The following is a 24,453-nucleotide window of genomic DNA, read 5'->3' as shown; positions in this document are numbered from 1 at the left end:
AAATAAAAGAAAGCAACATGCTACTCCTTTTAAGGGGTGCCTGGGTGGCTCAGTCAGTTGAGTGGCTAACTTTAGCTCAGGTCATGATCTCATGATTTATGAGTTTGAGCCCCACATGGGGCTCTGTTCTGGCAATGCAGAAACTGCTCCCCCCTCCCCCGCCGCCCCGTCCCTCTCCTACTTGCTCGCTTGCACATGAACTCTCCTCTCTCAAAATAAATAAACTTTAACAAACAAACAAACAAACAAACAAACATTATTCTTCTTTCCACAGTAAGGGAGACCAAGTTTTGGAGCAAGATAAGCCTGGGCTTGGATTCTAGCATTATTAGATCTTAGATGTGTGACCACATTAGTTAACCTCACTAGATTTGTGTGTGTGTGTGTGTGTGTGTGTGTGTGAGTGTGTGAGTGTGTGTATGTGTGTGTGTGACACTGTTTATAAATTGGAGGGAATAATAATATCTTTTCAAGTTGTGAGTATAAGGAAGGATGTAAGTTTCCTGTCTCCAGTGGTGTCTGACACATAGTGGAATGACACATCATCCTCCAGCCTCACTCCCATTTGTGCACTGTCTGCACCACTGTCTGGACCAAGCACAGCAACACTATCATGACTAATAATGAAGAACAAGAGCTCAATCACCATGTGCCGCACTCGCCCCGTGCTAAGATTTTAATCAACCAAACTTCTCTGTATGTGTGGTTCTCCATGCATCCACTCATCTACAAGTAGAGGAGATCCTTAACTTAAACTCAGAACTTCACATTTATCTTAATTACATTTTATCTTGTCAGATTAGGTCCATTATTCTAACCCATGTTAAATAGGACTCTGTTCTTCAATCCTCCCTCATAACTTGAAGTCACTTGAAATTTAGGTCAGCTTCCTCTCAAGTTTTTTTTCTAAAATATTGATAAGAAGTTTATTAGAGCAGGGTAAGGATGGAGTCCTGGCACCATACCTGGTTAGGAACCAGGAAAGATGCTCAAGTAAGGAGGAAATACTCCTCTCTGGGTTATCTGTCATGATGTCAGTTTAATGACAGTATACCTGTTGTTATCTCTTCCTGGAACACTCTCCTCCTTACTCCATTCATCAGATAACTCCCACTGAGGGAGTAGGTACCTCCTCTAAGGACTTGAGTCACTTAACTGCCTCTTCTATAGGTTTCCATGGTGCCCTGTGCCTCACATGTTGAAGCTCTCATAAGCTCTATTGCCTCTCAAACTCCTTGTGGGCAAGACAGTGTCTGCCTTGCTCACCATTGTATTTCCAAAACCCAGCACAGTTCCTGACAGATAGCTAGGTCTCAATTAATGTTTGTCAGATGAATGGATATGTTGATACAAGTTGGTAAGTGGTTTTCTTTCTGACAGATATAACATTTGAGAATAGAGGAAAGGTATTAACACAACTCAGGGTTCCTATGACAAGATGTGAGGATAATGATGGGTGGGTTTAGCATAGCTTGGGTAATTCCTAGGTTTCTAGATACTTCTAGATTTGCCTTCCAGGTCAGGAAGCTTCATATTTTGGAGGAATGAGTTTGATGGTCCCTGGTGGTGGGGAAGCACATTGATCACAGGCATCACCCTCTCTTCCTAACTAGTTTCAAGCCATGGGCATGTGGATCTTCTGGGATGTCCCATCAGGCCAGAAATCAGGAGTATGTTATAGCCAGGGACCAAGTCTTATTCACCACCTGGATATTCTTCTATATGTTATGAGCATTGCCTGTCTTCTGATTACTACTATCTACCTATCCACTCCATTATAAAGAGCTGAGCTATTCCCTTATTCATAACACTTCTATTTGTTTATTCATCCAGGACTATTCTAGTCTGCAGGACAAACTATGGAATGTGGAATTTCTCCCTCTTAATGCTTAGGTAATGCCTAGGTAAAGGAGAAATATACCAAATATACCTTCTCCTAGTATAGTATCTGTAACATATATCAGACAACCCCGCTACTTCAGCCATGCTCAAGAGCCCCATTCTGGGTATTTTAGGTGCCAGTGTTTGGGGATTTAATTGAGAGAAAATAAGAGACTGCTTGGTCTTGTAGTGCCCCTAGACTGAGGAGTAGAATATTTGACTCTCACATAGAGTAATTACATAAAACTTCTCACAAAAACCAGTTTGTATTCAGCCCCATTTTTGCCACCATGTCCACCTCCTCCTCATGCTGTGGCCAGATGTGTGCAAGTTTCAACTCTCCTTGTAGATATTGGGTAGCTCATACCCCTAGGTATTCACTATAGCAATGGTTTCTATCTCCAGCTGATCAGAATAAGTTTCAAATTGAGGTCCCAGATTCTTCCTCTATAAATTCAATTTAAGTTGGTCTGGGATGAATCCTGGGGCTCTTTAAGTGTCTTTAAGTGGGTTCCCAGGTCATTCCACATTGCCTAGTATCTGTGGCAGAGAGGAACTGTGGCTAACCCACCTTGTCTGGAAGGAACTTCTGAGAATATCTAGTGTAATCCCTCATTCTGCAAGACTAATCCCAGGGAAGGAGGCTTAGAAAAAAGGAAAGGATAGAGAATTGCAGACATATATAAGCAGGATTCCAGGGTGGGAGGCATGGTCTTTAGACCCAATCTCTCTTACATTCACTCAGACTAACTAGCCCCTCATCTCTGGAAGCTGGGCCCTGTTACTGGATGTCAAGGAGTCTGGCCGACCTCTGTCTCACTGTTTGTGACTGCCCAATGCATTGGCATTTCTGGGCAATGGTGCCAAACTGAACTGGAAACAATGCTATAGAGCATGTGCACTGCCTCAGATTAGTAGTGTGATATTAAATAAGGAGATTATTTCACAGGCCTTTGAGTACCTTTAAAGGGCTTTTATAAACAGTCTTCTTTGCTCTGAAATTCCAATCCTCAGCCCTGTAAGTTTTGTTCAAATGGTTAATAAAAAAGGAAAAGGTGGAGAACTGAGAGGTAGGTCATCCATGAAAGAGTGGAGGGTAAGGAGTGGAAGGGATGACTGGAAAGGTCATCCAAAGCCAAGATTGAAGGGCCATAGGTATATCTTAAACCACACTCCTGAGGTTGCAGTCCCCATTGCCACATACATCTTGGAAACCCCAAGCTTTAAAATAGACAGACATATAACAGCAGACCCATAGACACATGCAATGTAATACAAGCCCACAAAAGAATATGAAGACACACATACTCACAAACAGCCCTTTCCTCATAGCTGCCATAGAGAGGCTGCTAAGTTTTCACAGGTGGCCTAACTGGAAGCTCAAGCCTGGGCATCATATCAGAGGAGGTGGAGGACCCAATTTCAGACTGGTGCCCCAGGAGAGAGGAGTGTTGGGCTGTCAGCTCCTCTGGATACAGAGATGTCACTGGGGTTGGTTCATGCACCATCCTGGTCTGTGAGGGAGCCTCAGGCCCAGCCTGACTCACCCAAAGACCTCCCTATTCTACCATCATCTAATCTCTTTCCATATCCAGGCTAGGTATCCTGGGGCCCAGAGTCTATCCTCAGAGAACAGTGCATGTAATGGATCATTGCAACAAAGAGCCTCTGTGTTGACCTATACCTTGAGCCTAAGGAGGATGGGGTTTCCTAGGAAAGAATGCCCTTGTCTCCCAGCCAGGTCTGTGTTTCTTCTGTATCTTGAGGGAATGGACTTCTCCCCACTTATCCTCCAGACAAGAAGGTCCTTGTTTAGGGTGTGCTTGAGAGAACAGGGGGAGAGATCTAATAAGAATCCTTATCTGAGTCTTTCAAGCCTTTCCCCATCCCCACCCAGGGGCCTGGGTGATAGAAAAATAGGGGTGTCTTGGCCTTGCCAGGCCACTGGTGCCTGTGCCACAGAGCAGATATAGTCCTAGAGCAACCTAGATTTGAAGAGAAGAGGCAAAAGTAAAACTGGTGAAAATAACCTGTCCAATAAATGAGATCACTCCAAAAGTGTGTTGGAAAAATAACTGAGTTGATACAGGAAAGAACTCTGGAAGAAGCAGGGACTGTGACTGAGATGAAAGGTGCCATATGTAGTAGGAGACAGGAAGGTAAGCTTAGAATTGAGTCTGGCTGTGTGACTTTGGCCTGTGTGCTTATGTTTCCAGCTCTGCAAAATGGTGAGATAAAAATGTCTGTTTGATGGGCTATTATGGAAATCAAAGGATATCTATATCTATGTCTATATCTTTATCATCTATATCTATCTATCTATCTATCTATCTATCTATCTATTCTACCTGCATAAGGTATTTCACTAAACTAGTAACAACAAAACATTACTGGGCATCAGAAACATGTGGAGGGCTGGCTAAAACCCAGCTTTCCTCACCCAGAGTCTCTACTTCAGTAAGTCTGGGGTGATGCGTTTGCATTTATCACAAAGTCCTAGGTGGTGCTGATGCTGCCAGTCCAAGTTCTACACTAAGAACCTATACTCTAGGCTGTAAGCTGTCTGAGAGCAAACAAGGGTTATCTATGTCCCTTTTGCTAATGACTACCTGGCAGGTAAGCAATGAATATTTGTCAATAAAAAAATGAATGAACAAATGGACTTCACATAAAGAACCTTAGTTTTCCTTTGCCAGGTGTCTCTTAGGTCTCCACTCTGACACTGCAGGACCAGATCTTGGGGCGAGGGAAAAGTGTCCTCAGAGCCAGGCCCTAGATCTGTGGTGCCCAACTGTGGAGCTGGAGCTGAGCGTCCAGGCAAGGGTCACCCCCTGGTGTCCTCTTCAGAGGACCCCTTTTATCCTCTATAGGCCCTGGTGGCCTCAGGGCACTGTCTCCCTTTGGGGAAAGTCTTCCCTCAAAAGCATTCATTCCATAGCACCCTTCTTGTTGCAGGTTTCTCACACAGAAAGTTGTGACACTGAGGCTTTCTTTCCAGGAAGCAACTTTATTTGTCCCAGCACTGGCTCAGTTGGGTTTGTACCCGAAAACTGAGACCAAATGCCACATGGCATAGTCTTGTATGTATTTTCTACTTCTTTGTCTCCCATATATGAGTAATGTATAGACATACAGTCTGATTAGGTGGTCTCATGTTACATGGTCATGAAGGATGTCACTTAGGCACATAGCCAGGCTGCCTTCCTGTATCTTGAGGACTTTTCTCACCACATTCCTTAGGGATGGGACTCTACCAAAATCTCAGGGAGGGAGTGGGAGGAAAAGTCACCCTCTCTCTCCTGCACCTCCAAGCCTCACCCTTATGCTGTCAAGACCACCATGCCAAATGGTATTCAAGAGATGTAGAGGAATGCAGAGGCAGCCTCAGATGCTACCTTTTCTACGATGTTAAAAAAAAAAAGTAAAGAAAAGAAAAGTACAAACAGTTTAACCTGAACAAAAGAAGAGTGTATCCTGTGTGGAATATCAGAGATCCTCCAGTTCTCCTCAAGCTCCCCCCCTCCTACCAACTCCACAGACTGCTGGGTGACCTGTCTAGCCTGGACCTGAGAGCTTTAACCCAGATTGAGGAGCAAGAGTTATTTTTCTTGTTCTCTCATTCCTCCTGCCTTTTATCCATATTCTCCTACCAGACTCCAGGACACTGAGGGGAGACAGAAAACCCACAAGGAAGCCCACTGGTTAAGGAAAGCTCAGACCATGGGTACAATAAACTCAAGAAAAAGAGTAATAAAGAAGCTTATCCCAGTCTTTTTTCAATAAACCCAGCATTGATTTTGAAAGAAGACGAAGATAAAGACGAAGATGAAGACGAAGAAGAAGAAGAAGAAGAAGAAGCAGCTTATCCCAGAGAGTCAGGAAGGTGTAAAAAAAAACAGTCATTATGCAGGACTCAGGCTATGAGAGTATCGTCTTTATTGTCACATGGCCTCCTTCTGTCCTCAATCCTGGGTCTGCCTATCAGGATAAATCATGGCTCAGGCTGCCAACCCACACATTTGGCTGAGCAGCTTCCTGCCAAAGGAGGAGCACGGGACTTTAGGGATATTCTCACTCCATTTTAATGGGAGTTTACAACCTACTTGGGCAGGGAAAGGTAAATAATTCAAGAGATATTGCAGACAGTTGCCAAATGGTTGGTGTGGACAATGCAATGAGTTCTAGGAAGTCAGTGCAGGTTACTGTGAGTAGGAAAAAACAGAAAAGACTCCAAAGAAAAGGTCTTGAAAGATGGTCTGGATTTCAGAGGCTGGGCATAGCAGAGAAGTGGTCCCTGTAAGGCGGGGGGGGGGGGGGGGGGGGGGTGGGGGGGGGGTTGGTGGTGGTGTGGAGGTGAGCAGAGACTTGGAGGCAGGAACATCCTGTGGCCCTGGTGGCCAGGCTGGTCTAGCTAGAACTGAGGGTTCTTATAGGGGAAGATCCAGATGTGAGGCTGGAAAGGTGCCTGGCACCCAGGTGTGGATCCTGAGATGGCAGGCAGTGGAGTTCCAACATCACCTGTGCAGCAGGGAGCCTCCAACTGCCTTTGGAGAGAGGCACATAGGGACATGTTGGAAATCGAGGTCTGACATTTTCAGGGCAGAAAGCAGGGATGTCTCAGCCATGCTTCTTTAAAAATAAGCACCCTTTGTTCCAGCAGAAGGACCTCCTTTTACTCCAACATAGGGGCCTCCTTGGTCTCCACAATCACTGACACTCTGTGGCTCTGGAATCGTATCACAGGGTCCACAGCTGTCACCACTTCCTTGCCACTGGTTATAAGCAGCTGGGTCGCAGCTTGGAGCCTCGGTGTCCAGGCGGCATGGGCTGGACTCATGACAGCCCAGGTCCCCCGGACATGGGATTGGATTGGGGCCTGAGCACGGGCTGGGATCGCACGGGGGCTCCACACAGGGCTCCGGGCTCGGGCACGGCGCTGGAAGGGGAATTGGCTCCGGGAGTGAATGAGGTTCTGGATGCTCATAGGGCTGTAGACACGGACGCCATTCGGGAAATTCACGCTGCGCTGGGAAACGACGTGGGGCTGGACGTGGCTCTGGACACAGACAGGGTTCAGAGAGTCGCCGCGGTGGAGGACACAGACGAGGCCCTGACCTCGAGCTTGGCTCTGGGCGAGGATACAGCCCAGGACGTGGGCATGGACAGGGGGCAGGGGGTGGGCATCGATGCAGCGGCGGCTCTGGACTTTGGTCCCGACGCCGCGATGGACAGAAGCTTGGGAGTGGACGTGACTCTGCACGTGGCCTCAGCTCCGGGCAGAAGGCACCCCAGGAGGGTCGTGGGGCACAACTCTCAGAGCAGCGTCTGATGGGAGGAATCTGAACAGGACACTTTTGCGGGGGGACCTGCTTGGGGCAGCAGGGGGAAGAAATCTCTATCCGGCACTTGGGACCACATCTCTGAGAGCAGCCTGAAGTGCGAGCCGGAGGACAGCCACTGCTATAGATGGGCTCCGAGCGGCGCGGAGGGGTGCAGTAGTTATAGGAGCCCGAAGAGCACGCTGATGACAGGCAGCCGCTGTAGTAGGGCTCAGACCGTCGTGGTGGGGAGCAGCTGCGGTAGGAAGGCTGCAGCTGGCGAGCAGGGAGGCATCTGGTGGAGCTCCGCGAGCGACGCTGTGCGGTGAAGCTCCGGTAAGAACCAGTGGCCTGGCACTGGGGTGCGCAAGTGCTAAATGCAGCCCGGGACTGGCGCTGGGGGGCGCAGTCGCCGTAGTAAGCCCCAGATCGGAACTGCGGGGCACAGGTGCTGTAGGAAGCCTGGGACTGACGCTGCGGGGAGCATCTGTTGGAGGAGCCCTGATACTGGCACTGAGTGGAGAATCTTCCCTGAGTCTGGGAAACTGGGGGAGAAGCCACGTAAGTCTGGACAGGCTGAGGAGCTGGACAGGGTATGTAGGTCTGGACTGGGCATTCCACATAACAAGTTTCTGTGTAATAAACTGGAGCACATTCCATATAGCAGGTCTGAAAAGGGCATGGGGCTTCACAATGCACATAGGAAACCTGAGGCTGGCATGGAGCCTGGCATTGAACACAGGAAATTTGAGACTGGCTTGAAGCCTGGCTCTTCACTTGGGTGGTCTGGGACTGGCTTGAAGCCTGGCCCTTCACTTGGGTGGTCTTAGACTGGCATGGAGCCTGACACTTCACCTGTGTGGTCTGGGACTGGCATGGAGCCTGGCATTTTACCTGGGAAACTTGAAATGGGCATGGTGCGGGGCACTCCACAATTTGCATCTCACAAGGTGCTTGGACCACAACCTGGCTCCTGGCACTGGGATTCTGGGAGGAATAGAAGGAGGAGCCCTTCACACAGCACTGGGGGAGTGACATGCAACACTGAATCTGCTGCTGGTCACACATGGTTCTGATGCAGGCAGGTGATGGGACCTGAGGGTAGAAAGACCAGTGTTAGGAGCATGAGCTGTTGAGAAAAAGGAGACAAAACCAAGGGGAGGACACCCTGCTTCTTCCCTGTCCTTTCCTCTCCAACTCTCAACCTTTACCCAAGAACACTTCTGAGTTAGATGGACTCAATATTAGTTACCGCTGCCCATGAGACCTGCCTTGGATCTACCAAAGGACCTGAGGTCCTGATCTGAAGGAGCTTCAAAGGCACATCAGGGGTTGCAGATGTCCAGGGTCTCCCCTGGAGGATGGACATACCAGTGTTCAACACAAGAGGGCGTTGAAGACAGCATGATTTCTTGGCCTAAGTGGCAGGAGAGCCACTTATAGGAGGTAGAAGTAACACTGCTTCCAAAGTAGAGGCCATGCACCCACAGAAGCTTGACTATCCTCACATACATGCACTGGGAACACATACATGTGAAAACATGTAAAAAATGAGTGTATTGGAGCAAGCACTCAGGTACCATCTGCACTCAAAGCATCCACTAGAAAGTCAAGGATCCAGCTCAAACCCAACATAAAATGCTTGTTTCTCTACACTCAATCTTTTTAGGTGAATGTGTTTAAATGACCCTCATGGACATATGTGCGCACACACACACACACACACACAACATACAAGCCTTGGAAAGGCTCAGAACCAACATGGCAACTTGCCCAGGCTGGTTGCTGTTGTAAATCACCCGAAGTGGGACAGTCTGCTGGCCTCAGAAATGGGTTCTCCCCATTCCCTCTTAAAAGCAGGGAGCAACTGCCTAAGATGGGGTAACCCAGAAAGGGCAAGATTCCTAAATCACAAGACTGACATTCAGCCACACATAAACCCCTCCACAGCAGAAGCATAACAACCATGACTTGGAGGATGCAGGCATACTCTCTAACACCACACGTAGCCAGGGAGAAACAGAAGATAGTCTCCATTCCTCTGTCCTCCCAAATTCACCCGTTCGTGTACAGGCAACCCAGTGACCAGCACAACAGGGTGGCTGATTTAACAATTAACCCATTCAACAAAACACTTTTCAATAAGCTTCAGAAATACTGAAAATGCTTCTAATGAAAGGTAAAGCCTTCCCCTCTCCACTTATAGACAATATCTAAATACACATTCCCTTCACATCAGGCTCTGTGCTGATGGCTCGGAGCCTGGAGCCTGCTTTGGATTCTGTGTCTCCCTCTTTCTGCCCCTCCCCTACTTGTGCTCTGTCTCTCTCTCTCAAAAACAAATAAACATTAAAAAATTGTAAACACACATGCCTGTGGGGAAGGTAACCCTCCTACACACAACTCTGCTCACAAGGTGTAAATTACTAAAGCATCTTTTCCAGGGAGAGAGCTCCTGATGCAGGAAAATGGTACCTGAGGAGGAGGCCAGTGTTATCAAAGGCTTTAGACCCTCAGTTCTTCTCACAAACTCCACAGATATTCTTCTTATGTCCCCTAAAAGACTCTTCAGGTTTATGTACCACTGTTTTTCTGCTCACAACTTCCCCCCACCCCGCCTCACTATGCCTCACCCCTGTGAATCTGGGCATCCCCTTAGAAGCATCCCTATCCCAATCCCAGGACCCAACCTCTGGACTCACCCTCCTCACAGCAATCAGACATTCAGGCTGAGCATCTGGACAGAGGGCTGTCTTTATATAAAGGGTTCTGGGTCTGGCTTTACACCATGAGACAGCTGATTGGCATCTGCCTGGCTCATCACCCAGGTTGACATTCCAGCAGCCAGTTCCCTCCCTGTATGCTTGTCCTTGATAGTCACCTACAGAATGTGGGAGTGTCTCACTGCAGTGTCAAAGCTTCTGGACTATGAAGGAGCAGATTCTTGTTTTCTTCCTCTGTCTTCATCCTATCAATTTTTTCTCCATCTCTAGAAGACCTTGTGTCAGGGATGATGAAAGGTGACAAAGGTATCTTCTGTCCTGAGAGAGGAGTCCAGGCCCCTGACTTCCTCCTTATCTCAGATTCTCATCAGATACATATAAAAGCAGAAAAATTCCCTATCTTGAAACAATTAAAGTCACTTCAAAGACAGAGGCAACTCTACAGGATGAAAACAATGTGGTCAGAGCTGAGGCTAACATCCCAGGTTGGCTACTTACAACTGGGTGACCTTTATAACAAACTTGAGTATTAAGTTGCTCAACTAAAAAATGGAGATAATTAAATCTTCTTTCCAGAGGTTTTGTGAGATTAAGGCAATTATTTTATACAAAAATATCCAGCCAAAAATGATACTCAAAATACCCAGCACCCATTCAGAGTAAATGCTGATCATAAGCAACAAGGCACAGCTAGATGGATGGCTGCCTGCTACATCCTTGTCCTGAGCTGAGCAGCCTGATGGCTTTACAACAGGTGCTCAGCTAATGCTATGGAGCAGTCCTTGAAGACAGCATAGTGCAGGACAGAAATACTAAGCTAGCACCTGTGAGCCAGATATAGTCAAGATGGGATATCTTTTTATCTTTTGCCTACATAATTTTTTGCTTATATATTTTAGTAACTAATCATTAATATTTAGAAATAAAGAAATTATACTTAAGATTCTAGACATCCAGTTTTTCTTCTAAAATCAAAAGACCTGGCATAGATGAGCCTAATTTCCATCAACCCAATGATTAATAGCTGCCCCTCTTAGATAGGGCATATACTTTTATGTTATACACCTACTTACATGTTCTACAATTCTCCATCATTCTATACTATATCCGTGATGCAATGCAAAGTATAAGTTTCTTTTTATTATTTTACTTGTGCTTTTGTTCTTCTTTGGTGAGATTAAAGGAAAGTGAAATAATGCTTCTGCCTGGATCATTTCACTTGTTCACATAACCCTCCAGCCTCTATGGGCACTTAAGATTCTGACCAAGCCATGAGCACAAACTTCAGATTTACACAGACTTGAGGTTGAATCTGAGCTCTAGTACTTGCTAATGGGTGAAAGCTACTTAACATCCATGAGCCTCAGAAGAATAAAAATGAGGAGGAAGGTGGAGAAGAGAAGAAAGAAGAAATAAGAGAAATAAGATGAAAAGAATTAGAAAAGCCATATGATTATCATGTGAATTAAATGAGAGGGCTGATCAAAAGTACTTAGTACTCAGTTACCCATTTAGCTCTCTGGGCTTTAGTTTCCTCATATGAAAATGGGAGTGAAAGTATTTCACCAGGTTCTCATGAAGATAAAAATCAGATAATGGGTACAAAAATGCTTTGTGACCTACAGTGCACATACCAGTCATGTCTGTGAAATCCCTCCCATGGAGAAGTCTCTGCCCAGGTCCACCTGACTTCAGAGTCTGAGTTTTGGGTTCCATCACTCATTCCAAAGGGGGTCTCCAGATTCCACTCCAAACTTGAGTAGGATCATAGACTTTCAGAAGGTCAAGACAACAAGGGTGCCCAGGAATTTTCCAGTCCCACCCTATCATTCTATGGATGAGGACTCTGAAGCTCAGAGAGATGAATCTGTCTGGGAACTAAAGGTAATGGTTGCCTTGGAGAGTCAAGACTCCAAGTATCTCTAGTTGCAGATCAGACTCTTTCCACTATAACAGAGAAAGTAGTTCTCTGATCACACATTTGGCCAAGGCACTCTGAAGGTGTATAGTTCTGGGCTTGATATTGGCCTAGAAGGTAACCAGGAAATCAGGGAAGAAGGAAAACTGAAAACAGACAAGCTGTCCCCCACCAAAATGTGAATTTTTGAATCCTAATATCTCCCTCACTCATCTCTTGATAAGATGTGCACTTCCTAAAGGAAGAACCTCTATTTTTTTTCATCTTTGTATCTCTAGATTCCTGAATTACTATCAGTCTGTTGATGGATGGAGAGTCGAGTGAGAGACTGGCATGAAATTGGGCTTGGTTCACACATCTTAACCCACTGGGGTGGGATGCCTGGATGGCTCAGTCAGTTGAGCATCCAACTCTTGATTTAGGGTCAGGTCATGACCTCATAGTCTGTGAGATTAAGCCAGGCACCAGGCTCTGTGCTAACAGCAAGGACCTTGTTTGGGATTCTCTGTCTCCTTCTGTCTCTGCCCTCCCCTGCTCTATCGCTCTCCCTCTCTCTCTCACTGTCTCTCTCAAAAATAAATAAACATTAAAAAACCCACCGGAAAACAAGTTGACATTGTCCGATCCAGAAACCAAAGAGCTCTGTGCCCCTTGTTACTTCCAGCTTCCTGCTTTTTTACAGAGGTGGGGTCATGGAAGAGGGCCCTCAGGGCAAGCCTTGCAAATGACCAAGAGATGAGGTGTTAGTTTTCTGCAATATGTGTAGATAGATAGGATATTTAGAAATATACATGGGTGCCTGGGTGGCTTAGTCAGTTAAGCATCCGACTCTTGATTTTGGCTCAGGTCATGATCTCACAGTCGTGGGATGGAGCTGACAGTATGAAGTCTGCTTGGGAGGGATTCTCTCTCCCTATCTCTGTCCCTACCAACCCCCCACTCGTATGCTGTCTCTCTCTCTCTCTCTCAAAATAAATAAATAAACTTTTTTTAAAGAAATATACATGGCTAGACATATAACTGTATAAACCTAGGAATAGGTGATAGCAACGCAATGATTTATCAAATTAATATAAAGGTATCAAAAGAGAGTGAGTTTGTAGACATCTGCAAAAATGACAAAAATAGAGGTAGATAAATGAAATATAGAGCAAAAGATAGAGATGAAGTTAGAGATTAAAACAATACGGAAGTATAAGGGTACAAGCTGGGAGTGGAATAGGTCATGTGAAAGAGACACAGGCATTGGGACAGCAGCATATATGGATGCATTAATTTAAAAAGATGTAGGCAACTCAAAAAGCATGGATAAACCCAGAGATAATTCACTGAACATTTGCCATATAACTGTCACTTTGCTAAGAATTTGACATATATTAACTTTTTTCATCTTTAAAATAGCTCTGTGGGGTACAGATTATTATCATTTCATAGCTGAGAAAATCAAAGTTCAAAGAAGTCACAATTTGTTTGTGGTCACAAGTTTGGAAATGGCAGAATCAAGTTAATAGCCAAGTGATCTAAAGATAGAGGCCTTGGGAAGTAGATATACAATGACATGAGTTACAGATACATAAGAGACACTCTATGTTTTATTTTACTATGAGAACCTTTTCAGGAGTTATGGCCTTTTGGGACCCAGGCTTATTGAACCTTACTTAACAGAATTTGCTGGTATGTTAGGATGCCTTGATCCTAAGAGCTAGGACATAAATACTTGTTTTCTTTTTGCAAAGGTGTATGTTTTTGAACCAATTCAATAAAACTTCTCCTTTGTATCATTCACATTCTTCTTTTCATTTGAGTTCCCTCCCACCACTATAAGAGCCAGAAGCCATTTCATCCCAAAATGGAGGCAATATTTGTCTCTCAGGTATCTTCAAGTCTTTCCATATGAATTCTTAGTATCTTGTGTCCTCTACCCTCAAGAACTGAAGTAATCAGAGTTTTACCCTACCACAAGGGTGCCAGTTTCAGTGGGTCAGATGCATATTTAAACCACATAGTACTTATATATCAACTAGGTAAAGGCAAAAAATGCTATCACAGATTGTCACCAAATGGCTGCTTAATAGGTAAAGAAACAAGTACACCTCCCTGCATCAGGGAGAACCAAAAAAAAAAAAAAAAAAAAGCTAATACTAAACAGAGCAGAAGAGCTCCCCAGTTCTGTTTGCAACCACCCTCAACAGAGGCATTAAAGATAAGAGAGGAAGCAAGCACAAGAAGGGTGGTGATTGGGAACATCAAATGGACACACAAGGAGATATGGAGATGTAGAAGGACACAGAGAGAGGCTGGAGTTGGAAATGCATGAATGGAGAATATGTAGAAGCCAGGGGGTAGGTATGAGACCCAAAGTAGAGTTATATACGGACTTTAACTTTTTAACATTTTGCAAATTTGATAATGTTGACTCAATTAAGTTAATAGTAATGTATGTATGTTTCCTAGGCAGGATAAAAAATAAGATAGACAAGTCAGACTCCTGCTTATAAGAGAATTTTGGGCCTCTGAAAGGGCTACTATCTTGTAACACTCATACAATCAAACAGTAATACACTGAGTCTAGTGCAGAACTAAACCAACTACTCTTTTAATCATAGAAAACTCAGACAGTTGTCACCATGGTGAGTGGACAGTCCTGCTTCATCAGATGCTCAGCCTTATAGAATGTAATCAGTGTAGCATCACTAGGTTATCAATATCCAGTGATTAAAAGAAGTATAAAATGGGCTTGCTGGCAAAGATATATCAAACACCAATCTGTCTTTGGTTACAGAGAAGCCTTTTGCCATATCTTACTCCTCAGTTATGTGCTCCCAATGCAGGCTGGTGCTTCATGTCAAATGCCTTTTCTCAGAATTCTTTACTCTGCTCAGAACACTGTCTCTTGCCCCTCTCTCCCCACCCACCCCTATACCCATGTGTGCCAGATATCCACTAGGATTTGCATCACATTTAGCCCAGCTCCAAGGTCTCCTTCAGCCTTACCTAGCTCTACTACAGCCATCACCTCAGGTAAAATGATCCACTCTGGGGCCCCAAAATTCTTCTTTTATGGAATCTACAAATACTGCACTTCTTTACTGATGTGTCTGGTTTCTTCACTAGATGATGAGCATCTTGGTGGCAGAAGATTGTGTCTATCAGAAAGCCACATTCCTAGAAAGTGCCTATTAAATGTTTGTTGAATGACGTTATGAAAATCTGTCTAGTAATAAGTCTCAGGGGCCAATTAAAAGAGTTGGTTGCCTGATAGGACACAAAGAAAGACTTCAGTAGATATAAATCAGCTATAAAGAAGATGAGATTTCGCTTATTAAATTGAATATAAAGATATAGATTCACTTTTTATGTTTGCATTATTTGTTTGCTGTGGGTTTCAAAGATAAACTACCTTCCAGTTTAGATACTTGATACCTTATTTTATATATATTTTTGTCTAAATTTAATCTTGAGGTTAACTTATTACTATAAAAATTTTTTATTCATTATAAATCTCTTTTATTAATGCAAAGAAGACATGAAAAGCTGTGTGATTTTGCCTCCAGCAAAATCACTTGAATTCTCTGGGTTTCAGTTGGACTAGATAAATTTTGGTTACTTTTGGTCTTAATATTAGATTCAAATTGTAAATATAGAAATAGAGTTAGAGAGAGAGAAAGAGAAAGAGATAAAATTATGGACTGAGGCAGAACAATGAAAGAGAGATAAATAAATATAAAGCTGTGATAATAGTGTCAACATTAGATATGTATACAGAAAGATGAGATAAATTTGTATAATAGGGTCATATATATTGTTCACAGGAGTATACAGGTGAAATTAAGATTAAAATATATTATTCTTCATACTGTACATAAAAATTAATTCAAAATAGATTAAGACCTAAAGGCTAAAAGTGTAAAATTCTCAGTGGAAAACAGAAGTAAATTAGCCAATATTTTCTTAGATACAACACCATAAGCAGAAACAAGAAAAGAAAAAATAGTCAAATTTGGCTTCGTAAAAATTAAAATCTTTTTGCTGCAAATGATATCATTAAGAAAGCGAAAAGAGGGGCGCCTGGGTGGCGCAGTCGGTTAAGCGTCCAACTTCAGCCAGGTCACGATCTCGCGGTCCGTGAGTTCGAGCCCCGCGTCGGGCTCTGGGCTGATGGCTCAGAGCCTGGAGCCTGTTTCCGATTCTGTGTCTCCCTCTCTCTCTGCCCCTCCCCCGTTCATGCTCTGTCTCTCTCTGTCCCAAAAATAAATAAACGTTGAAAAAAAAAATTAAAAAAAAAAAAAAAGAAAGCGAAAAGATGCCTATAGGAAATGAAAACATTAATTTGAAAAGATATATTCATCCCTATGTTTATTTCAGCATTATTGACAATAGCCAAGATATGGGAACAACCTAAGTGTCAACAGATAGAAGAATGGATAAAGATTACATATGTGTGTGTGCACATGTGTGTGTGCATGTGAAGGAATGTATGTATGCAATAGAATATTACACAGCCATAAAAAAGATGAGATCTTGCCATTTGTGACACGTTGGATGGACATAGAGGGTATTATGCTAAATTAAATAAGTCAAACTGAGAAAGACAAATACCATATAATTTCACTCATATGTGGAATCTAAAAAACAAAACAAATAAACAAACAAAAAGCAGAATCAGACATATAAATACAGAGAACAAATGAATGGCTGTCAGAAAGAAGGAAATAGGGGGTGAACAAAATAGGAGAAAGGAAGTGGGAAGTACAGGCTTCCAGTTATGGAATGAATAAGTCACAGGGATGATTGGTACAACATTGAGAATATAGAGAATGGTACTGTAACAGTGTTGTATGGTGACAGATGGTAGCTAGCATAATGGTGGTGAGCATAGCATAATGTATAGAAATGATATTGAACCATTATATTGGATACCTGAAACTAATATAACACTGTGTGTCAACTATACTCAAATTTAAAAAAAAATGTTTTTAAACCTCAAAAAGAGTGAAAAGATAACCCACAGAATAAGAGAAAATATTTCCAAATCAACTTAAAATGGACTTGTGCCTAAAATATATAAAGAACACTTACAATTAAATAATAAAAAGATATTACAATTTAAAAATGGACAATGGAAGGGGACCTGGGTGGCTCAGGCAATTAAGCATCAGACTTCAGCTCAGATCATGATCTTGCAGTTTGTGGGTTCAAGCCCCACATCGGACTCTGTGTTGACAGCTCAGAGCCTGGAGCCTGCTTCGGATTCTGTGTCTCCCTCTCTCTGCCTCTCCTCAACTTGTGCTCTGCTTCTATCTCAAAAATAAATAAACATTTAAAAATCTTTTTTAATTAAAAAAATTTTTAAAAAAGAAAAATGGACAATGAATCTGAATAGATTTTTCTCCAAAGAAGATACACATATTGCCAAAAAGTGCATGGAAATGTGTTCAAAGTCACAGGTCATCAAGGAAATGCATATTAAACACTCAATGGCATACCGCTTTATACTAGCATGACTATAATAAAAAAAATAGGCAATAAGTTTTGGAGAGGAGATGGAGAAATTGAAACCCTCAATACCTTGCAAGTGGGAATGTACATGGTACCTACCTCCACTATGGAAAACAGTTTAGCAATTCCTCAAGTGAAACAGACTAACTATGTAATCCACCAAACCCACTTCTATCAAAATGAAAATATCACATATTCATCCACTCAAAAATTTGTATGTGAATATGTTGTAGCTGACTTATTCACAATAGCCACACCATAGCAACAACCCAAGGGTCAATCAACTGATTAATGGGTAAACACAATGTGATATACTGACACAATGGAATATTTATTTACCATTAAAAAATAAAGTTCTGACACATGCTACAACGTGGAAAAACCTTGTAAACTTTAGACTAAGTGAAAGAAGCCAGTAACAAAAGACCACATACTATATGTTTCCATTTCTATAAAATTTTCAGAATAAATAAATCTGTGGAAACAGAAAGTAGGGCTTGGGGGAATGGGGTGTGACTGCTAATGGTTTCATGATTTCACAGGATTTAATTTTGTGATGATGAAATATTCTAAAATTAGATCATAGGGATAGTTATACAACTCTGTGAATGTACTAAAAACATTAAATTGTACACTTTAAGTGGATGAACTATATGGTATGTGAATTGTATCTCAATAAAGATTATACTTATATATGTACATGTATATATGTGTATGCATATACATATACATACATATTATATAAACACACACACACACACATGTGCATGTGCATGCACACAGAGATATATCCCTAAATCTTGGTAAAATCTAAATCACATTCATGAAGCACAGAATCACAGACTTTGACATCCAGTCTCCCTGTTGCATATGGTACCTCCTAAAATACCCCCAGGGGTCAATCTCTGCTTGAATCTCAGTCAGGCATTTTCCCCAAACATCTTGGGAACACTGCAGACTGACTAGAAGTTGGCCTGTAATCCAAAGAAATAGTGTATGTATTCTTCTTGGTGCCGACTGCTCTTTTATATTTTCCCTATTAATAGTCATTATCTCAAATACTCTATGCTAAAAGGATGTGATCTTAGTTCATGAAGTGGAGCTTGTTAACTATGGTTCACTCAACAAGTATTTATATATCACCTATTGGATTCCTAGACTTGGATTAAGAATAATCATCATCAATTCACTCAGCAAACACTCTCTGAGCAGCTACTCACAGCCTCTGCCCTTGAGGATCTTACAGTCTAATACAGAAAACACATAAAGACATTTGCAATGCCGGGTGATGAGTAAGGACTTTGATCGATGTAAGCACAGGGTAGGGGCCTAGAAAGGAGGCACTTAAAGAAAAGAGAACCAAGAGCCACGGCTTTCCAAAGACTTCACCTTTTCTCTCTGGAGAAAAAGCCACACATACTCACCAGTGGGAGAATGGGACTGTGACCCTCCAAACATGAAACTGAGTGAGCCACACAGCACAATAAGGCAATGTCTGTGGTAGAGTTACCATATTTAGCAAATAAAAATACAGGATGCCCAGTTGAATTTCAATTTCTGATAGACTACAAATTAAAAAAGATATTTCAAAACTAATACAGATTGAAGAGATGATGGTGTTAAAGATGGTGATGATGATTCATTCATTCTCCCATGCATGCACTTATTCATTCAGCTAGTTGGTATTCACTATGTACAAAGCATTGTACTACCCACTGGCAATACAGTGGTAAGGTAAACAAACAAAGGAACATAGCCCCTGTTCTTAGAGAGCTCTTAGTCAAATAGAGAGACAAATATTAATCAAAGGGCCACACAGATAAATGATCAATGGCATTTCTGATCAGCATTTGACAGGAGAGGTTCACAGAGCATGAGAGCTTTTGGGAGGTCAGGAAAGCCTTTCCTGAGTAAGGGAACATGGGGCTGAGATATAAAGATAAGGAAGGAGCACTGGAGCATGAAGAACATGCTAGAATGAGAAAACAGGATGTGGGAAGAGACAACAAGGAGGACAAGACAGGATGGATGGTGGCACATTCATAGAACCGAAAGCTGCCAGTGAGTGTGGGCAGGAGGAAGGGGCCACTAGGTGTACATCCTCAGATGGCAAGCCACAGTTCTAAGCAGAAGTGTGGCAAGATCAGATTTTGGGTGCTCTGCAAGGGGTGGTGTGGAGGTTGCTGGAGCAGAAGCAGGGACACAGGTGTAGGAATTATTTGTCTTAACCCAGGAAATGGATTGCTGATTCTATGCTAGTGTTAGGCACCCTCTGACACAATCCACACTTTATGTTGTTGGATCTCAAGAAGTAAAACCGGTCAGGAGACTGAGCACCCCAGGAAAATGGCAAGGTCTCTAGGAACAGACATGCTTGGGCTTATCCTGTGGCTGTCCCTCCAAGCATCTGTGTGGAGCAGCAGGTCACTGACTCTCTCAGCCTTGGTTAATATCATCATGTATAAAATGTAAACAGTCTGCCTCATAGCTGTTGTAAACTCTCATAAAGGTACGTGATGAATCAAGCCATGAATAGGTCCTCAATAAACACAATTATCATTATTATCACCATTATATTATTATTGCATAACATTACAGCCATTTTTATTACATCATACTGCTCACCTAATGGAAAAATAATCATTTCTGAAACAATTTGCAATGAGCCAAAATTATTTGCAGTATAAAATCATGTAGGCCTGGTCACGTGACTTCAGAAATAATTAAGAGTAAGAACTGGGGCTTTACACCATAGTCTCAGTCCTCGCATGTCCCCTCCTGTGGCTTCCCTGAATTTCTGGATTTTCATATCTTGATGCTGTTGGTTGTGTTTCTCTTGCTGATTTATCAAAGAATGTTATAGAAATAAAATGTGATACATATTATGAACATTCTTTAAATTAATATAAATCACAAGAAACATAAGAGCTACTACCCTGCACATGTGTTGGCTGCTGGTCTCCAACGCTGAGACTGACAGAAGGGAAGAAGTTCTCTTTTCCAGATTAAGGGACGAAGTCATTATATTGGTCTGGATCTTTGTCCTAGAGGCTTATCTGGATAATGCAGTGCTCTGGTTGGGATGTTCAGAACCTGAACTGGGAAGCTTTGCCTGGAGAAACTCTGATCACACTGGTGGGGCTGGGGTGCAGGGAGGTGGTGCCAAGGGATTGCCAGGACAAGGAGCAGGGGTGCTGGAAGGAGAAACTTTATTTTCTCCCATGTGGAATGCTGGTTCCACAGAAAGGTGCCTGGGATGGAGAGTTTTGGGGAGCACAGGAATAAAAGAAGACCTCATTGTAACATCTCAAACTCCAGAACAGAAGAAAAGGGGAAGGGAGGGAAAGTTCCGAGGGGAGGTCTATGTTACCTGCCCTCTCACGGCTGCTCCTCTGGACAAGACTCCAGAGCTGTGGCAGTAGCTGAGAACTCACTTCCATACCTGGGATGAAGTGATGTTGCTCATACTCCCAGCCCAGGGGTTCCAGGATGTCTGCACAGGACCATGAGGAATCCCAGAAGCCAGAGGCTTCCAGACCTGTCACCCAGTCTGCTGCAGGCCGGCCATTCCACCTTATGCATTCACTGCTTCATTAAGTCAACAAATAGTATTGTCTGTTTTGAGGCCAGATTATAAGATGCTGTCATCACAAAGATCAGCCAGCTTCCTTAAGGATGTACCTGGACACAATGCACTGTAAGGCCATTTACTATGTGCTCTAAGAGGGAGGGCCCTTTAACCTAGTGTGCTCCCTAACAGCTCTTACCCCAGAAGAGTGCCACATCCATTGGCATGTCTCTCTGCTTTTCCAGATGGAGAGCCCACTTGGGACGGAATCTGTACTGGTCTTTACTCTTTTCCATCCTCCCAGGAGTCCCACTGAGTGATCACAAAAGGGGTAGATGTAAGGAAGAAATGAGTTAATGTCACTGACTCAGAGAATTAAGGAGAATCTTGGGTGTGAGGATTCCTTTCTGTGGGCTGGAGAAGTCCAAAAAGAGAAAGGAGGGAGGGCACACACTGAGTCAAATGTGACTGACCATGGATCTATCAGTGCCTCAGAAATAGTACTTTTATTATTAGACCTAGAGCACAGGTCAACCCAGAATAAAAATCAGTGGGATGTGCACGTATGTGAGCAGGCCAGTCAAGGGAATGAAGCTCAGGTCACTGACCAGAAAAGGGAGCTCGAGGGACAGCCAATCAGTGGCCAGGAGACAGCATAAAGGATTGTGGGATCATGGTAGCAACAGTGATGTGAGTCCATAGGAGATTGGAAGGGGAGGTGATAGGTAAGTGACAACTCTGTCACTTGGCCATAGGGGATTCCCCTGGGCTTCATTTCAAGGCCACATATGAGGGTAGGGAATACTCAGATGTGAAAATTCATGCTTTGCCTATTAATGCATCTGAAATTACAGACAGACCTAACCAGGCAGAGATATATGTTGTACATTGGAGGGAGCACTCTAGTAAGTGCTCAAAATACAAGAATAATTGTTCTGGCCTTGGAGACCATCACAAGCCAGTGTGGAAGACAGATGAGGGCGCACATGACCTTTCTGTTAGAAGCCCTGGATGCTCTTAGAGCTTAGGGGAGGGTGTGTAATGTGACTGGAAAGGGACATGGTATCTGGTTGATGATATGGCAAGAATGAGGTCATCATGTTTTGGGGATCAAAGAGAACCAGAGAGTCCAAGACTTCATTGATGGACAGCCAGCAAGAAAAAAGAATGGATAGCATAAGAATGGTCAGTACTAGCCTAAGAAAGGGTGGGGGGAAAGATTGCATTACTCAAAGAAAGAGTCCTAAAAAGAAGGTGATCATCATTGCAAAATGCCCCAGGGAGTCCATTCCATTTGGCTGTTAGGACATCAATAGTGATCTCAGAGAGACTGATTTCAAAGGAAACGTGTGAGTAGAAATCATTACTTATTCTTTCTGTCAATGAATTGGTCATATAAAGTTGTAAATAATAATAATTATTGAAGGTAAGTAATTAAGAAGTGAAAAACAACTTTGTAAGGAAGAAGAAAGGCCAGACATGAAATAATCACCATTTCTTGAAGTTTTTGTTGATACATTAGGACAGTATCCAACTGAGGGTGAAATGTGAAGAATTATTGATTGCAAAAAAGACAGAAAAGGAACTCAGGAAAGAAACGAATAATGTGGGCTGAGTTACTTATGGAGGTTGGTTTGAAGGACCAAGGTCATTGATGGGAGTGACCATATCATGATGATGATTCTAACATTAATGATGAAGGTAAGTTTGATCATGATGGTGGTTGGAGAAGAACTGTAATCTGTAAAATAAATGTGTTCCTGAGGGTTTTGTGTCACACAAGAGCAAATAGTTATTGTCCTGTACTAAGCCATTTAATTGAACATAGTAACTCATTTAATCCTTACAACAACCCTATGATTTATGTGATTATGTTAGCCGTTTCTGGCAGAAGACTACACTGAACACAGAGAGAGAAGTTAGTGACTTACTTCAACATCATACAATCAGAATTGCATTGAAATATTACATAGGTCTTTAATTCATATGTATTACTAATGAAAGGCTATTTTCAATAATGTAATAAAGCACTTAAAATGACCACCTGATATGGAATTAATCATTATATCATAAGAAGCATTCTTACACATTTTCCAGAGTGTCATTTGATTTAGTGAAACTTCCACCTGTTATTGGCCAATGAATACCCAAGAAGCGGGAGGGACACAAAAGGGACAACAATTCAGGATGTCTTCAGGTTTTAAACTGGGCAGATGATGATGCTATTCTCTGAGTTGAAATCAACAGAGAGGAGGTTTGATCAATGGAGGACTATGGAATGATTTTTATACTGTAAATTTTTAATTTGAAATGAGAATAGTGCCCTTGATTGGTAGAATTGGCAAGGCACCCAAATGAATCAGTCTGAAGCTCAGGAAAATGTATGGACCTTGTACATTGACCTAGGAGCAATGTAGACAAAAAACATGTTTCATACATCCATTCTAGATTCTGGAGAGATGGCACTGGGCAGGATAACAAGGTTCACACTGTCACGAAGTTCATATTGAAGTTGGAAGAGGAGGGCACAAAAAGTAAATACATAAGAAGCCAGTTGTTGGTGATATGTGAAATGAAGACAAAGGAGCTATTTTAGATTCAGGGGTCAATGAAGGGCTCTCTGAGAAGGGCATCTTAGCCATCAGAGTGACAGTGTTAACTGAAGCCACAGAGGAAGATAAGACTGCCCAGGAGAAGTGACGAGAAAAAGAAGAGAACAGGAGTGAAAGGCTCAGACACTGCCGAGGAGCTGGCTTTGTTCTTACTGTGTGACTGTGGATAAATTATTTAACTTTTCTGGACCTCAGTTTCCTAATTTATAAAATTGTTGGGGAATCAAGAATCAAATTAGAACATTATGTAAGTTAATGAATGTGACACACGTTCGGGCAACACAAGACTTTAGATGTATAGAAATGGAGAAATCAGACACACTGCCCTCCTCTTCATTATTTAGTTTGCTGACCTGTCCATCTGTTTGTTTCTTCGTTTGTTTGTTCATTCATTCACTCATTCATTCATTCATTCATTTAATAATATAAAAAGACTAGGGAACTGACCCAAATTAAAGGTAGGATTTAACAATAACTTAGTTCCTATAACCACATGTTCCTGTCCCACATACCCCACTGTGCTGCTCCCCACCAAAATATTTATTTCAAAAAAAAGGTTTTATCTATACTTCATTTTCCATTTTCTATAGTTTATTTCCAACCATATATACAACAGACAAAAATTATATATTTTGCTTTTTTAAAACTTAGAGTATCATGCTGCATGTAATCTTTTTGGAATTGCTATTTTCACTTATTTGTGTGTTGTGTGCTGCTTTAGTTGATTCATTTGAGACAATGAATCACTGTCTCATGTAACATTGTCTATGTAACAATGACTCATCCACCTTCTATCTGATCTGCATTTAGCTTGCTTGCTTCCAGGCTTTTGCTGTTGCTATAGTACTAGCACTATTTAATTGATCACTTAATATGAAGAGTTAGAAACATTATCATTATTATTATTCATTAAAAATATAGTGGAGAAATAGGT

General features: G+C 42.6%; 1 protein-coding gene across 2 annotated transcripts; it reads right to left on the bottom strand.

Moving 5' to 3' along the window:
* Positions 1-5,794: 5,794 nt before the first annotated feature.
* KPRP (keratinocyte proline rich protein) lies at positions 5,795-9,926 on the bottom strand. 2 transcript variants are annotated; one of them, XM_086718263.1, is made up of 2 exons: positions 9,902-9,926; positions 5,795-8,294 (listed from the first exon to the last, which is right to left on the bottom strand). In XM_086718263.1, exon 2 carries the CDS (start codon positions 8,265-8,267, stop codon positions 6,513-6,515), a length of 1,755 nt encoding a protein of 584 aa, XP_086574389.1. In that variant the 5' UTR covers positions 8,268-8,294; positions 9,902-9,926; the 3' UTR covers positions 5,795-6,512. The 2 variants fall into 2 exon arrangements, with proteins under 2 accessions (XP_086574389.1, XP_025768510.1); XM_025912725.2 differs by lacking the exon at positions 9,902-9,926 and adding an exon at positions 9,569-9,685.
* Positions 9,927-24,453: the final 14,527 nt, after the last annotated feature.

This window comes from Puma concolor, chromosome C1 (genome assembly GCF_028749965.1).
Source record: "Puma concolor isolate L17-30 chromosome C1, mPumCon1.1.hap2, whole genome shotgun sequence".
NCBI lineage: Eukaryota > Metazoa > Chordata > Mammalia > Carnivora > Felidae > Puma > Puma concolor.
Note: the sequence above shows the minus strand (reverse complement) of the source record. Positions and strands in the feature narration are given on the sequence as shown.